The 15938-nt window shown below is 39.3% G+C and overlaps 1 protein-coding gene across 1 annotated transcript; it reads right to left on the bottom strand.

The window, feature by feature from the left end:
- Positions 1–414: 414 nt before the first annotated feature.
- On the bottom strand, positions 415–14192 carry avpr1aa (arginine vasopressin receptor 1Aa). Its single transcript, XM_057836352.1, has 2 exons — positions 13105–14192; positions 415–7169 (listed from the first exon to the last, which is right to left on the bottom strand). Exons 1-2 carry the CDS (start codon positions 13970–13972, stop codon positions 6886–6888), a joined length of 1152 nt encoding a protein of 383 aa, XP_057692335.1. The 5' UTR covers positions 13973–14192; the 3' UTR covers positions 415–6885.
- Between the last annotated feature and the right edge of the window lie 1746 nt (positions 14193–15938).

The raw sequence follows: 15938 nt of genomic DNA, 5'->3' as shown, positions 1-15938 counted from the left end.
AGCAGTATAGCCCGGCGTTGCCGGATGCTACTTGTGCTGGGCTGTTGGGGCCAAGGTTTGTTAAATTGACACATAAGAAATCTCAAAATTTGGGCTTCACAATGATTTCATAAAAATGTATGCTGTATGGATTTATCAAGCTCTTTGGCCCATAAGCAGAGTTTAAGGGGGGGCAAGGCCCCCTCGGTGGCCGAAAAGTGTCATTGCATTGTAATTGACTTTACTATACATATATATATATATATATTAGTGAAGCAATAAAACTGCAACAAAAATTAATGAAATGAACAAAAAAAAACATATATTAGAGAAGAAAATATTTTTTTAAAATTATTTTTCTGTTTGATTGAAAAAAAAATATATATATATATATATATATATATATATATATATATATATATTTTTTTTTTTTTTTTTTTTTTGATTGAAGCAACTTTTGGGGGGAATGAATGATTTAGACACAAATGTCCTAATCATATTATGGCCGAAACACAAAAAGGATTGCTTCAAAGAAAACTTCAATGAAAAATTAAGTGTTCAAATGCAAATTTTTCAATCTCAAATATTTTTTCGCATTCAAAAACGTTTTTCTATGCTTGAGATTGATCTTTTTTTGATTGAAGTGATTTTTCTTTTTGAAAATCTATATATTTCTTTAAGCAACTTAGTTTTTGATTGAATAATAAAGAGAAAAATGTCCTCGCCAAAATGTGGCCAAACACCAATAAACATTACTTCAATCAAAAAGTTGATTCAATCAAATATATATATATATATATATATATATATATTAGGGGTGTCAAACGATTAAAATTTTTAATCGAGTTAATTACGGCTTAAAAATTAATTAATCGCAATTAATCGCAATTCAGACCTTCTATAAAATATGCCATATTTTTCTGTAAATTATTGTTGGAATGGAAAGATAAGACACAAGATGGATACATCCATTCAACATACGGCACATAAGTACTGTATTTCTTTATTAAATACTTTATTTATGAATAATTTTTTTTATAATAAATTATTTATTAATACAATAAATCAACAAGATGGCATTACCATTATTAACATTCTGTTAAAGCGATCCATGGATAGAAAGACATGTAGTTCTTAAAAGACTGAAGCCTATAAAATCAGTCGCACCCAAGCGCCAGCAGAGGGCGCCAATACTCCGAAAAACCCAAGTACACATTTCACACTGCTGTCATTTTAATCTGAACGGGCCATGTGCGTTAATTGCGTCAAATATTTTAACGTGATTAATTAAAAAAATTAATTACCGTGCGTTAACGCGATAATTTTGACAGCCCTAATATATATATATATATATATATATATACATATATATAAATTAATCAAAGAGCAATAGCTTTCACATGCATTTTTTTTTTTTTTTTGAGTTTTTGCATTCAAACACTTTTTTTGTTGTTGATTGAATCAATTTTTTTGGGTTGAAAATATATATATTTTGATTGAAGCAACCTTTTTTGATTGAATAATAAAGACACATATCTACCTCCATATGGCTTCGCCCAGGGGATACAATTTTTGACTGGGGTAACTACATTGGCACGACACCGGCGGGCATACCAAATTCAATGGATGAACGCTCATTGTCAACTTATTATTTTAAATATTCTTGTACGTTAATTTTATTGCTGACACTGTGTTTTGGGGTCATCAACATGTTATGACCCCCCACCCCACCCCACCCGCCCCAAAAGTCAAACTCCGCCTGTGGTTTGGCCTAGCGTTGCTAGGGTGAAAAACTGAAAAATTAACATTTTCCACGCTAATTTAGTTTCGAATTAATTTTTTGTACTCAATGGATACCTACAGAGATCAAATCCATCGAACAACACTCCCAGACACATGAAGTACAAAAGTGTAAAATTTCGTCAAAATCCGCCCAGCCGTTTCGGCGTCCATCAAATACGAACACACAGACAAAGTAGCCTTTATAAAGATTACGATATGCAGCCGAAATAAATCCCTTGTTATTATTCTGGAAAATTGTAAATTTTCTTTTAAAATCCAGCGTCTTGTTGTGGAGTACACAAAGCCACAATTTACCATCACTGCACATTTAAATTTGTACACGAAAGCGAAAAGTTTGAAAGCAACTGCGCCACTGCATTCGCAAGAGATGTGTCTTTTGGCCTAAAAATGGCACTGTTACATCCAAAATCAGGTCGCATTTTCTATGCTAATTTATAGAGTTTCTAATTAATTTTCCACACAAAATGGAGGCCTACAGAGATCAAACCAATTTAAGAACACTCCCAGACGCATAAAGTAAAACTGTGTAAAATTTCGTCAAAATCCGCCCAGCCGTTTCGGAGTCCATAGGGAACGAACACATGCACACACATTTTTTTGACCCATTTGCTGACATTTGTACCTCAAGCAGCTCTATATTCCACTGTGTAATGTGGCAATTATATCATTGTGAAAATAACAAATCTAATAGTGGTCTTAAGACTTTTGCACAGTACTGTAGACATGTTAAAAAGCATCTCAACGCTAAGCTCATTTACAGTGTAAACAGCAACATTAACGTGCAGGAAATTGTGTACATCTGAAGCCTAAACAAAGCCCCCCTTTCCCACCACTCAGCCAGTCATCAGCGCAGGATGCCAGAAGAGAATAAAGCTGACGTGGTACGTGAGGAATGTGTTAGCGTCTACTGAAGAGGCCACGGGAGGGCTGCGCGGGGGTCAGGAGGTGTGCCGGCTCCTCCGAACTGCGGCCCGTCTTTGCACATCAAGTCATCTTGACAAACGTTGGCCATTTTCAAAGGGCACCCTATCGCTTTAAGTCAGACGTGAGCTGTCATTGCGGGAGCCCAGTAAATGAAAACCTCCTCAAATCGACATGAAAAGAGACCTTTAGAGAACTCAAAAAATGTGGCCGTAGTGTAAATTGATCAAAGGATTCTCTCACGATTCATTTCAACTGTCAAAAAAAAAAAAAAGACGGATGATCATTAAGAGAAATAACGTGGCTCCACTGTATAGTCCAAATGTTCTTTTCAACAGGTTTTATCATTGACAGGAAAAAGAGGGTTGGGTTGTCTTGCACTGCTTTGAGATATAATCACCTCTGAAAGTGATCCTTGGAATTCTGCTTCCTATAAGCGACGAGAACATGCAATTCTAACACGGAGCTAAATCGCCAAATTAAGCAATCTGTGTCTGCTTAAAGGCAATGCCATGACTTCATTGCCACTTCCTGTACATGAGCTCACCTTTTAACTCATTCACTCACAGTGATAGGCATCAAATCCATTTGAACTGGGATGACTGGCATTAAGTAAACATGTTCGAGCGATCGCTGCCACACTCCCAGTCAAATTAGATTGAACATTTCACGTTTTTTGTTTTTTTTTCCTTAGAAATGATACTAAGAAATCATGCAAGTGGCTCACTGTGCAACAGGGTAAACTGAAAGTTAGAGCCAAGTAAGAGCTCACACGTTCCAAACAGATCTGTGTGTTCTTTCCATTTTCAGTTGGCATTTGAAAGGCAAACATTGGAAGTTATTGGCTACATTTGTAATTGTTTTTTTTTTTTCACCAAACAAAAAAAAATTGAAGGAGAAAAATCATTCATTTATATCCAATCCTTTAAGGCAGGGGTGTCCAAACTTTTTGCAAAGGGGTCCAGATTTGGTGTGGTAAAAATGTGGAGGGCCGACCTTGGCTGACGTCCTTTACGTAGAATAATATATTTAAGGAAATGTTAGCAAGCCATTCTGTGTGTCACATTTGCTTTATTTATTTTTTTTTCTGAAACGATGAATCGATTAACTCCAGTATTCGATTAAAGAAAAAAGATTCGAATTAAATTTTGCTGCTTCGAGTATTCGTTTAATTAAAGTGATACACTGCCCTCTAGTCTGCCTCATTTCACATGGCTGAATCCAGCTGCTCCATGTTAAAACCAACATAAGCCAAGTTTTTGTTTGAGCTAATTTTTTTTTTTAATGCATTCGTAATTTAGTTTATTGGTATATTTAGCAGTTTTTGTTTTTTTTTTTTGGTGGGAATATGTGTCTGAACGATTTGGCAAGAGCATTGTTAAAAAAAAAAAAAAAAGCGTTAGTGTTTTATAGCATTTAAGCTAGCAGACATTTGCTATGTAAGTTAGCCATTGTTCTTTTGTCAATCCTTATTTATTTTTTATACCGTTTGAGGCTCAGCTCAAGTATTTTTCATGTTCCTTATCCGATTACTCGAATATTCGAACTAACTAGTTCATCGATTAATCGACTACTAAAATAATCAATAGCTGCAGCCCTAATTTTTTAAAATCAATAATTTCAACAATCTCACAACTAGCCTTTGTGGCGTTCTCTTTCGACTCTCGGGCTCTTGCAAAATACTGCTGTTATATGTGATGTAATAATGCTGCTGTAAAATTAAACTAGCTTCAAGTTGCTTCAATTTCTCGCTTCTTCCCTGTAATCTTTTCGTACATGTCAGCGTGTCTTGTTTGGTAATATCGCCTAACATTGAACTATTTAAAAACAGCGCACTGTCTCTTTGCAAATGAGGCAGACACAGCTGTTGCGTATTTTAGTGAAGAAATAGTCCAATTTCCACCTATCCATGAAGCGTCGGCCGTCGCAGTCAACAGTTTTTGTTGATTGTCACCATTTTATAAAATTGGGAGTAAAGGGTCACACGGGGTAATGTTGCTTAGAGTGCTGCTTCCTTTTAGTGGGTAAATGAGGAGCAGCATTTAGTGTGTAAGATACTTCATATGCTGGTAGCAGTACTGTTGACCAATATAATAAGTCTATGCGGGCCAGATGTTAATGATTATTATGACAGAGGCTGGGGGCCGGATGAAATTTGACCACGGGCCGCATTTGGCCCCCGGGCCGGACTTTGGACATGTCTGCTTTAGGGTTTTCTGTCTTAATCAATCAGTCACAGTTTCTTTCCTTTTTTCCCCCAATTGAACATGACTTGCCCCAAGATCTTTGTAACTTGTAAACTATTAGGTAATCCGTCCCCAAATAACTTATTAGTTCTATTACACTTCAAAGTTTTTAAAGGAACAAATGACGGATGAATTTAAACAAAAACACATTTTTAAATCCTTTGATCACTATCACTGCTATGAAAAAGTTGAGATAAATAACAACAACTAGGGAATACAATTCTTCAATGCAAAAGTGATTATACTGTACATCAACATCATTGAGAGTCCAAACACAAAAAAAATGAGACAAACTAAGGACAATTTACCACCTTATTTACTACCACGTGTCATACCTTCCCATGTCTAGTATGTGTCAAAATATTCCTTAAATGTCCAGTCTAAAATTGATCTACCGAGGGTATAGAAATTACTAAGGTTTTAGATTTTGATTTTATAAATTGGTTTTAACACTAGTGTTGTTCGATAATGACTTTTTAACCAATAACCGATATCCCGATATTGTCCAACTCCAAAAATCCGATATCGATATATGCGGTCATACATATACTTCGCGCTTCAAACTTCGCGCCCTCAGTCCATCGTTGATTTTTTTTCAATTAAAAAAAACAAAAAAAACTGATGAGCTGTCCCGAGCCAATTGCATAGTCTCACTCTCCCTCCCTCCCTCCCAGTTGCTTATTAAAGTTAATGATGATTGACAGGTGAATGTGTTTGATCTTGCCAGAGTCACAAACTTCAAAGTGCTGCATGCGTCAATCATCGTTTAACTTGTTAAACAGTTGCTGTGGCAACTCATTGTGTGTAAGTGAGCAGCTGGAGCGGATTTGAGTAGACTCACTCAATGAAGCATTTAATAAAGCCAAGCATTTTCCTTCTACTTGATACTTGTTTTAAGAAATTCAGTGGGACAGTAACATGTTTAGAACTTATCAGCATTATTACATTTGAAGTGCTAAAAAAAAAACATTAAAAAAAAAAAAATATATATATATATATATATATACATTTTTTTTATTATACTTTGGAGGAAAAAAGTGAAAAAACCTGTTTTTATATGTATCTCTTTCCAATGCTTAATCTGAATAAATACACTGAACACACATAAATTTTTTTTTTTTTTTAAATTAGGTTACGCTTCTTCGCAGTTTTTCACTTATCGCGGCGGTTTCTGGTCCCCATTAACCACAATATCGCTGTCAATGGCAAGTAATGAATAAAAAAGAATGCATTTGTTTCAAATGTTTGAATTACTTTTGGGAAAAAATGCTTTGTATATTTTTATGTCTTTTGATGAAATGCATCACATTAATCAATCAAAGACCCTTGAATTAAATCGAATCGTGGCAGACTTTGCAATATCGATAGATATCGTATCATCCAAAGAATCGTTATCGTATCGTCATGAAATTGGTTGTTTTACACCCCTAATCGCTTGTGCAACGTGTGTTCACGTTCGTGTTTGTGCTGGAATCATAGTGTATGGAGGTGAATTTCCTTCGTATTGTCACATCCAAACCCAACCCACTTGAGGTTTGCATCAGTTCATTTACAATGGCATTCACACAATAACATGAAAAGTAATTTTTGTTTACAATGCAGAATAGCACTATATGGAATGCGTTCACACAATGTCAAAGGGATGCAGTCAGTTTCTGACGTTCACTCTTGAACTTTCGTGTGAGACGGCTAAATTCGACAGAACAACGTAGAGAGCAATAGCCCAATGGAGATATATCACCATGGCAAGTGAGTTATTAGCAGATTTGTATTCTGCCCGAAATCCCTATCAACCCTTGAGCCAAACATAGGCACACACAATCCAACTGGAACATCGTTTTGCAAGTGTCCTTATTTCCACTCACTGGGCTTGAACTGTCTGTGTACCTTCCATTTTCCATTCCACAGGCCAGTAAACAGTTGCCAAGCTGCGCGTTCATTCGGCCTGCGGTGCGGTTTTGGGGTAATTGTCCAGCTCCTTCCAGTTGCCCGAGCTGCCCGTGGGACTCCGATTGGTGGCCTTGGTGAGCAGCGTGGTCCGGCGCAGGCTGCTGTCCGAGTCCTCCTTGCGGAAGTCGGCCTTCATTCGCTGGCAGCAGGGTAAGCAGTGCAAGAAGTCCTGCAGGAGGTGGCCGCTGAAGATCATGTAGATCCACGGGTTGCAGCAGCTATTCAGGCTAGCCAGTAGCGCCGTTAGCGTTACTGCTGTGTTCTCAGAATCTGAGAGAGAGAAAAAAGTTGCTTCACTTGGCGTCGAGGCTCACGGGAATTTCATTGCTGGTGTAATGTGAGAACAATAACAGCCACACACGTTTTGCTCGTCTTAACTCATTATCCACCATTGACAATGATAGACATCCTATCCAATCATTCGCTGCTAACCTGTCCCAGTTCAAATGTATTGGACGTCTATCGCCGTCGATGGCTGTAAATGAGTTAAAGAGCATACGACAGGAGAAAAAAGTCTTAAATAGCATTATTATGTGAATTAGAATCATATTTTGAGACGATTCGACTATATACAACAATTTAGCAAAGCGCAGATGATGAGAAATTAGTCTTTTAATCTGCCGGTTAGCCACGCCTACCATTATAGGGCTCGAGCGTCCCCAACAGGTGGATGACGTCAGCGGGCAACTGGGCTCATCGGTTTTACTATTCAGCCCAATGAGGGGGAATTATTCAGAACGAGGAAAACGCGACGAAGAGAGCCGCAAAATGTCATTGTTTCTGTCTCTTTACTTCAATATTTTTACAGGATATTGTTTTTATCCAAGTATTTTCCCCAATTGCTAAATAAATGGCATGGTCATGACAAAAGTCTTGTGCTAAATGGACGACATGGCAAAATTACTCCACAATGGTCAAAACTGTCAACTTCACCTTTACTGTCGCACCTCCTGAACGATATTTCATGACACCTAAATCGGACATATGTCATTTCCCTTCCCCGGCTTCGGAGAATGTAAGCAAACCAAGAGGCGTGACAGCTAGCCGACATGCTAACCCGAACCGAGTGATCTTTCAAAGTCTTCGAAGCGGAAAATCACACATAACTAGCCCGGATTATTTGACATGACGACTGGGTTGTCGACTGTCTTCGCGGATCGGCAACCCGCCCGGCGGAGAGCAATTTACAGTTCGTTCCCTGGAGGAGGGCGGCTGCAGTTGTTGTGCAGCTAACGTGCAGCTAATGTGCTTGAGGAGAGCTTTTTATATGCCAATCAATAATCAAATGTAAGTAGTCCTTTATTTAAAGAAAATTTGTAGTGTTTACTTTGTAATCGCTGTATTAATACTTGACATAATACAAAAGAAGACTTTTACTGACTTCCTCGTGAGTCCAATGGTCCCACAGTAGTAGGGCTTGGCCAATATCCACAGTGAATAGGAACCTTTTGAAACTCCAAAAAGGCGCACACGCCTCTGCCTCATTAAGCAAGATTTTTCTGCAGCCGTTTGGCTGGCGTGATGCAAAAAATAAACGTATTAATCCGCAAAATCAGCTGAATCCTTAGTCCTCATACACAACAGTACGGCTGTTTAGTGAAGAGGACGACTTCACCCGTACACGTCACAGCGCCCTTCTCCTCAATGCAAAACCGAAGCCAGAAGTCACTCATTTTCATGGCGCAGGATTAAAAAAACTAAATAAATATAGCAATCGCTTCCACACACATCCAAGCTGTCCATATCATTCAGGAGCATAAAATACCGAGTGCATTATGAAATAAACATGCTTTTTTGTGTCACATGCACTTTGAATGTACCATTTATAATAGTATGAGTACCACCAGTGGTCCGCGAGCTCCCTCTAGTGGTACGCAAAAGTTTGAATTGAATGTTCAAACGAATGACTGAATTAATTGTTCAAGTGATCGTTTATAAATACACTACAGTGCATTTATCAAGTGCAGTTCATTTGATTCAACTTAACAACAGATTAAAAAATATATATTTCTTTTGGGGGGAAAACATTTGAACTCATTTCACTGCTGTCAAATGTTCGAGAATATCACAATACAGTAGTACCTTGATATATGATCGCTTCGACACACGAGCTTTTCAACATCTGACGTAAAATTTGACTCGTCATTTGTCTCTACATCAGACATCATGCTCAAAATATGCCTGCTTAGCATACCAATAAAAACAACATATGCACGCATGAGAATCACTGATGAACCATGCAATCAATAGTGTTGGCTATGTTTTCAGGATAAAGTTATTAAAACTTTGCATGTCATTAATTGTAGTATGAACAGCAACATTTGTAATCCAGCAGCACTGCAGGGGAAGGCTGTCTAGGCAGGCAGTGTGGAGGGATATCACATTGTTTTTTTCCCCACAGATTTTTTTTTTTTTTTGTGGGAACGAAAGGTACTCCACAGCGCTCAGCAGACTGAGCACGAGTGGCCAAAGCACTCCTCTCAATTGTGGTCGCATTATACATCTAAAAAAAACAATAGTCCTGCAGATTGAAATTAATAATGGCAGTTCGGTGTGACATTGGTTTGGCCGCATGGGTATTTCGAACACTGATCTGCATTTTGAATTTATGTGACGATGTTAGATCTGTTAATATCGTTTTTTTAACGGCATAATACGCACCACTGACTCGCTATAGTTTAGCCCAGGGGTCGGCACCCCGTGTTTTGAGAGTCCCATGTGGTTCTTTAGAGCTGCCCTATAGTGGCTCCCTGGAGCATTTTCAAAAATGTTTGAAAATGGAAAAAGATGGTTGAGGGAAATATATTTTTTGTTTTGATATGGTTTCTGTAGGAGCACAAAAATGACACAAACATTCTTAAGGTTTTCCAATGCTGTAAAAACGTGTAGAATAATTATTAAATTTCAACATTTCTGTCAAGAAGATTTGCGTCATAGCCTTCGACACACGTTTCTATTAGCAGGATGGGATGCGAGGCAGGTGGCTATTGTAAACAAACTGGCAGTCGAATACCCATTTGGGAGTGAGAGAAAAAGTGTGACTCCATTACTTCTGAAGAACTTATAGGAGCGCAAAAACAGATTTAAGAAGTGGATTGCATGGCCAAACTCCACTACTGCTGCATGTTTTGCTGCAACCCGGGAGAAAATAAAGAGTGGAAAACCGTTCCCAGATGGTGAGTACATGAAGGAGACATTCATCAACATATCCGAACACCTATTTGCTGACTTCAAAAACAAAACCGACATAATAAAGAAAATCAAAGACATGCCCAGATAAGGGGCATGTTATGCACGTTCCATTTTGTTGTTTTTCGAAACTCCCCCCAAAAATGACATAAAAAATCAGATATCTTTATTGTATTTCTATAATTTCATAAAAGTAATGAAACCATTTATATTGTGATGAAGTTAAACTTGAGGTGGCATTATACAACAGAGCAGTCACATGGTGTGTTGGATGCACTGCAGGGAAAGTAAACATTAAATCATGAAGGCTCATTATGTATTTTTAGCTGATTTAGTCATTTTGAAATTTTCCACACCATCGAAATTGCAACTTTGAGTTAAAAAATGGCCGCGAATACAGCGATTACAAAGTAAACACTACCAACTTTCTTCAAATGAGGGAATATTAACTTACATTTGATCATTGATGGACATGTAGAAAAGCTCTCCTCAGACACATTCTGCCTTGTTAGCTGTACACAACAACTGCACGCCGCTCTCTCACTGTTTACATCTTTGCTGTGTTTTTAAGCATTAATTTATGCCATATTCATGTTCACCATGTGTCAGCTACGTGCTCCTCCGACATCGGCCGGTTTGTTCGGCGGTCATTGTCCAGCTGCTTCCCCGGCAAACGAGCTCTCTGCCCACAGCAGGGGAACAAGTCCGACGAGCTGTAACTTGCTTGCTGCCGGGGAAGTTGCCGATCGGTGAAGACAGTCGACAACCCCGCCGCTGTGTGACATGATTCCGGGTAGTTTTGAGTGATTTTTCGCTTCGAAAGCCGAGAATAGAATTTGAAACATCACTCAGTTCGGGTTAGCATGTCGGCTAGCTGTCACGCCTCCTGGTTTGTTTACGCTCTCCGAAGCCGGGGCAGGGAAATGACAAAAGCATGCCTAACTCCAGTGGCATAAAATATAGGTTGGGAGGTGCAAGAAGTGGACAGTTTTGACCATTATGGAGTATTTGCCATGTCGTACTGAATAAATGCACTTTTAATTTAAGTTTTTCATATTCCATTTAGCACAAGACGTAATTGTCATGACCATACCATTTATTTAGCAATTGGGGAAAAATACTTCAATAAAAAGAATATCCGGTAAAAATATTGGAGTAGAGAGACTGCAACAATGACATTTTGTGTCTCTCTTCATCGCGTTTTCCTCCTTCTGAATAATTCCCCCTCAATGGGCAGAATAATAAATCAGATGAAACCATGACCCTGCCGATGTCATTCTCCTGTTGGGGACGTTAGAGCCCTATAATGGTAGGCGTGGCTAAACGGCAGATTAAAAGACTAATTTCTTGTCATCTGCGCTTTGCCAAATTGTTGTACCGTATTGGCCTGAATTTAAGACGGTGTTTTTTTTTTTGCATTGAAATAAGACTGAAAAAGTGGGGGTCGTCTTAGGGGTCTAGACATTATACCCGTTCACGACGCTAGATGGCGCCAGATATCATTAAAGCGAATGCTGAACTTGAGGAGTAATGTTCTTTGATCTCAGGTGATCTCAAGTTTAACCAGTTTGCATTATTTTTAGGGCTGTCAAAATTATCGCGTTAACGGGCGGTAATTTTTTTTTTTTTTTTTTAAATAATCACGTTAAAATATTTGACGCAATTAACGCACATGCCCCGCTCAGATTAAAATGACAGCAGTGTAATGTCTGCTTGTTACTTGTTACTTGTTTTTTGTTGTTTGGTGCCCTCTGCTGGCGCTTGGGTCCAAATGATTTTATGGGTTTGGGGAGTGAGCATGGTGTAATGACATCAACAATGGCGAGCTACTAGTTTATTTTTTGATTGAAAATTTTACAAATTTTAATAAAACGAAAACATTAAGAGGGGTTTTAATATAAAATTTCTATAACTTGTACTAACATTTATCTTTTACGAACTACAAGTTTTTCTATCCATGGATCGCTAATTATTATTATTGTTAATAATGTTAATGCCATCTTGTTGATTTATTGTTATAATAAACAAATACAGTACTTATGTACCGTATGTTGAATGTATATATATCCGTCTTGTGGCTTATCTTTTCGTTCCAACAATAATTTACAGAAAAATACGGCATATTTTATAGGTGGTTTGAATTGCGATTAATTACGATTAATTAACTTTTAAGCTGTAATTAACTCGATTAAAAATTTAATCGTTTGACAGCCCTAATTCTTTTATTACAGTGTTTTTCCTTATTCAGATTTGTTTCAAGACTACAGTTACAGTTAGACCTCACTTTGATGGTTAATGCAGTTATTGCAATTTTGTTGTTTTATCACAATAGATTGGTTTATTTACATTTCAAAAACCAGAAGCCATTATTTTACGAACGTGATTGCACTTTAGTTTACATATTAAAGATTTAATATTAAGATTTGAATGAGGCAAAATAACATGCTTTTTCTCTATTGCTATAATCATTTGTTTCAGATGTACTGTAATTATTTTCTTTATAAAAATTAATTTGGTGTTCAAAAAGTTTTTTTTCAAACTTGAGTCTTGAAAAAGAGGGGGTCGTCTTATAATCAGGGCCGTCTTATATTCGGGCCAACAAGGGATATAGTCAAATTGTCTCAAAATATGATTCTAATTCACATAATAATGCTTTTTAAGACTTTTTTTTATCCTGTTGTATGCACTTCAAGCCTAATGTGAAAAATTCTGAACTAACCCTTCAAGGAAAACTATTGGTTAAAAAAATGACTGCAAACCTAACTCAATAAAACATTTTAATATATTTTTATGGTCTTGTCTCAGTCTCGACTAACCAAAAGTCTTGGAATGGGTCTTGAACACTAATGATCAGACAGATATTTGTAAGAAATCCTCCAATTTGAAATTTTAAAATATATCACTTCACACTTTCTACCCTGTAAACCCAAAATACATTGTATTCTCTTCGGGTGACAAAAATATTGACGCGTTAGTGGTGAAAAGCGTGCGTAAAAAAACCGTGCGTAATGCTCACCGGTGAACTGGAGCTTGTCATCCCACACGGACCACATCTGCACGGTGAAGAAAGGCGCCCAGCACACGATGTATGCAAGCACAATGACGAACGTCATCTTGACGGTCCTCAGTTTGGCCCTGGAGATGGTGGTGATGCTGCTGACCGAGTTCTTGCCGATCAGCCCGTCCTTGTTCCCCGCGCTCTTCCTTTTCTTGTATTTGATGTTCTTCCATATGCTGTGGCAGATAAAGCCGTAGCACACCACCAGGATGAGCACGGGTACCAAGAAGATCCCCAGCGTGATCCAGGTGATGTATGCGCGCGCTCCCCACGGCTCGATGAAGTGCGCCCAGCAATCCATGACGCCGGTGCCGTTCTGGATCTCGCTCAGGGAGAAGATGAACATCTGCGGCACGCTCAGGACCAGACTACACGTCCACGTCGACACGATCATAACGCACGAGCGCCGGGTGGGTTGCTGCAGAGTCTTCAGCGGGTGGCAAATCGCAATGTAGCGGTCCACGGTCATCATCACCATCATGTAGGTGGACGCGAACATGCCGGTCACCTGAAGATGCTTGACGATCCTGCACAAGATGTCCGGTCCGTAGAAGCGGTACGTGATGTCCCAACAGAGCTGGGGTAGAACCTGGAAAAAGGCCACCACCAGGTCGGCCAGGCTCAGGTGCCGTATAAAAAGGTGCATTCGTGACATTTTCCTCTTGGTGTTGTGCATGGCCAGCAGGACGCTCACGTTGCCCACCACGGCCACCACGAAAGTGACGCTCAGCACCAGGATCTCCATCTGGGCCACCTCCTCGTCGCGCGCAAAGGGGTCCGAGCTATTAAGGAGGAGGACGCTGTCGTTGTCGCCGGGACTCCCCATCGTCAAGTAGGACTGAACTGCTGCTCAGGAGCAGGGCATAGTGGAAGTGTGTGAGGGTAGCCCCTTATTGTGGTGGGGGGCGGGTGCCCCGCCGAGCCGTATAAGGTGCTGTGGATCCGAGCGCGGCAAGGAGGAGCGACAGGAGCCCGTTGAGCTGCTGCTGTGCTTCTGCTGCCGAGGAGACTTTAAACCCGAATCGTATTTCACTCAGAGAGCGCGTGAAGGTTGACACTGCTGTAACAAAAAAAATCAGACGCACGCCCCCAAGACGCACTGTGAGCAGGGCCGGTTCTAGCCTGAATGGTGCAATGGGTAAACACCCCGTAAGAACATAGGCGGGGTTTGACTTTTGGGGCGGGGTTGGGTGGGGGTGGGGGGGTGCAGAACATATTGATGACCCCGAAACGCAGTGTCAGCAATGAAATTGACTTACAAGAATATTTATAATAAGTTGAAAATTAGCAATTTTTTTTTTTTTTTTGTTTCCCATCATTTTTAGGGGAATTCGAAATCAGGCTGCTTAGGACAGCTTTACTTTTCGCCAAGATCGTCATCCATTGAATATGGTACGACCGCCGGTGTTCTGTTAACTTATAGCCTGGTACACCAGACTCAACGCTGTTCCAGCTATTGAGTCTGGCCACCATTCCCACGGAAACAATTTCCAGGGCGGAGCAAGCCACAGCAAACAGACAGCGGAGTGGACCAATCAGCGACGGGCAGACGTGACGTTAGTAAAATGGCGACCGCAGGACGATGGACTTGCGCGCGGAAGTAAACATACGAAGAGAGCGGAGTTTATTCGACATGGCTAGCGCGAGACAGACTGTTGTCAATGACTCGTGTCGATGTGTTTTTGGTCAATTAAATCTGATTTTACCGTGGATTGGAACATATTCTCGGCTCTGCCGTTCACCATCTGTGCTGCTGAAGAGACGACTTTCGACGCGCAAGAGTGACGTTGCTCGTGAAGAACACGTCACGCAAATAAACGAATCTGATTTGTCGATTGATTTTGTACCTGCTCGAAAAGGCCGTTAATGGGATGGTTTCCAGACTATACTATCAGTGTTTGAAAAATACAGGGAGAATAGTCTGGCAGAGCCAGGCTAGTCAACTTATGCACCAATTGTAACTTTGTGTTAAAAATGGCCGCGAACACAACGGTTACAACGTAAACACTACAAACTTTCTTTAAATAGAGGAATATTTACTTACTTATTATGTAGAGAAGTTCTCCTCAGACACATCCTGCCATATTAGCTGCACACAACAACTGCACGCCACTCTCTCACTGTTTACGTCTTCGCCGTGTAGGTAAGCATTAATTTACGACATATTCGTGTTGAAAATGTATGTTTACGACAGTGGTCTTACCAGGATGCCAGGTGTAGGTGGGTATTAGTCTTACCTGGGGTGGGGTCAAAAAAAAAAAAAAGCTACAATGCTCATGTAGTGCTTTTATGGACAAAATTTTACCGGAAAACTCTTAATTTTACAATTATATATAGGAAAATTAATTACATGCAATGACACTTTTCAGCCACCTGGGGGGACATGCCCCCCGCCCCCCTCTTAAACTCCACGTATGCCTAACCCCCCAGTAATGGTTAAAAAGGAATTTCTATTAACCCTTTACAAAACACTCATTTAACTATTTGGCTGCCATTCACCAGAGGTGAGTAGAGCAGCCAAAAATTGTCCTCAAATAAGAGTAGCGTTACTTCAAAATAATATTGCTTAAGTAAAAGTAGTCATCAAAAAAAAAAAGTACTCAAGTACAAGTAAAAAAAGTATTTGGTGAAAAGAATACTCAAGAAATGAGTAATATGAGTAACTGCTTACAAATGTTAGATTTTTTTCTTTTTCTTTTTTTTTTTTTAAACATTGTTTTTTTTTTTTTTCTCAGCGCAAAGTTATGTATATGAACTGTTGTTACAAAAAAATGTACTCAAGTAAAAGTAAA

The sequence above is a fragment of the Corythoichthys intestinalis genome, chromosome 5, assembly GCF_030265065.1.
Source record: "Corythoichthys intestinalis isolate RoL2023-P3 chromosome 5, ASM3026506v1, whole genome shotgun sequence".
Classification (NCBI taxonomy): Eukaryota; Metazoa; Chordata; class Actinopteri; order Syngnathiformes; family Syngnathidae; genus Corythoichthys; species Corythoichthys intestinalis.
This window is presented reverse-complemented; position numbering and strand designations above follow the sequence as displayed.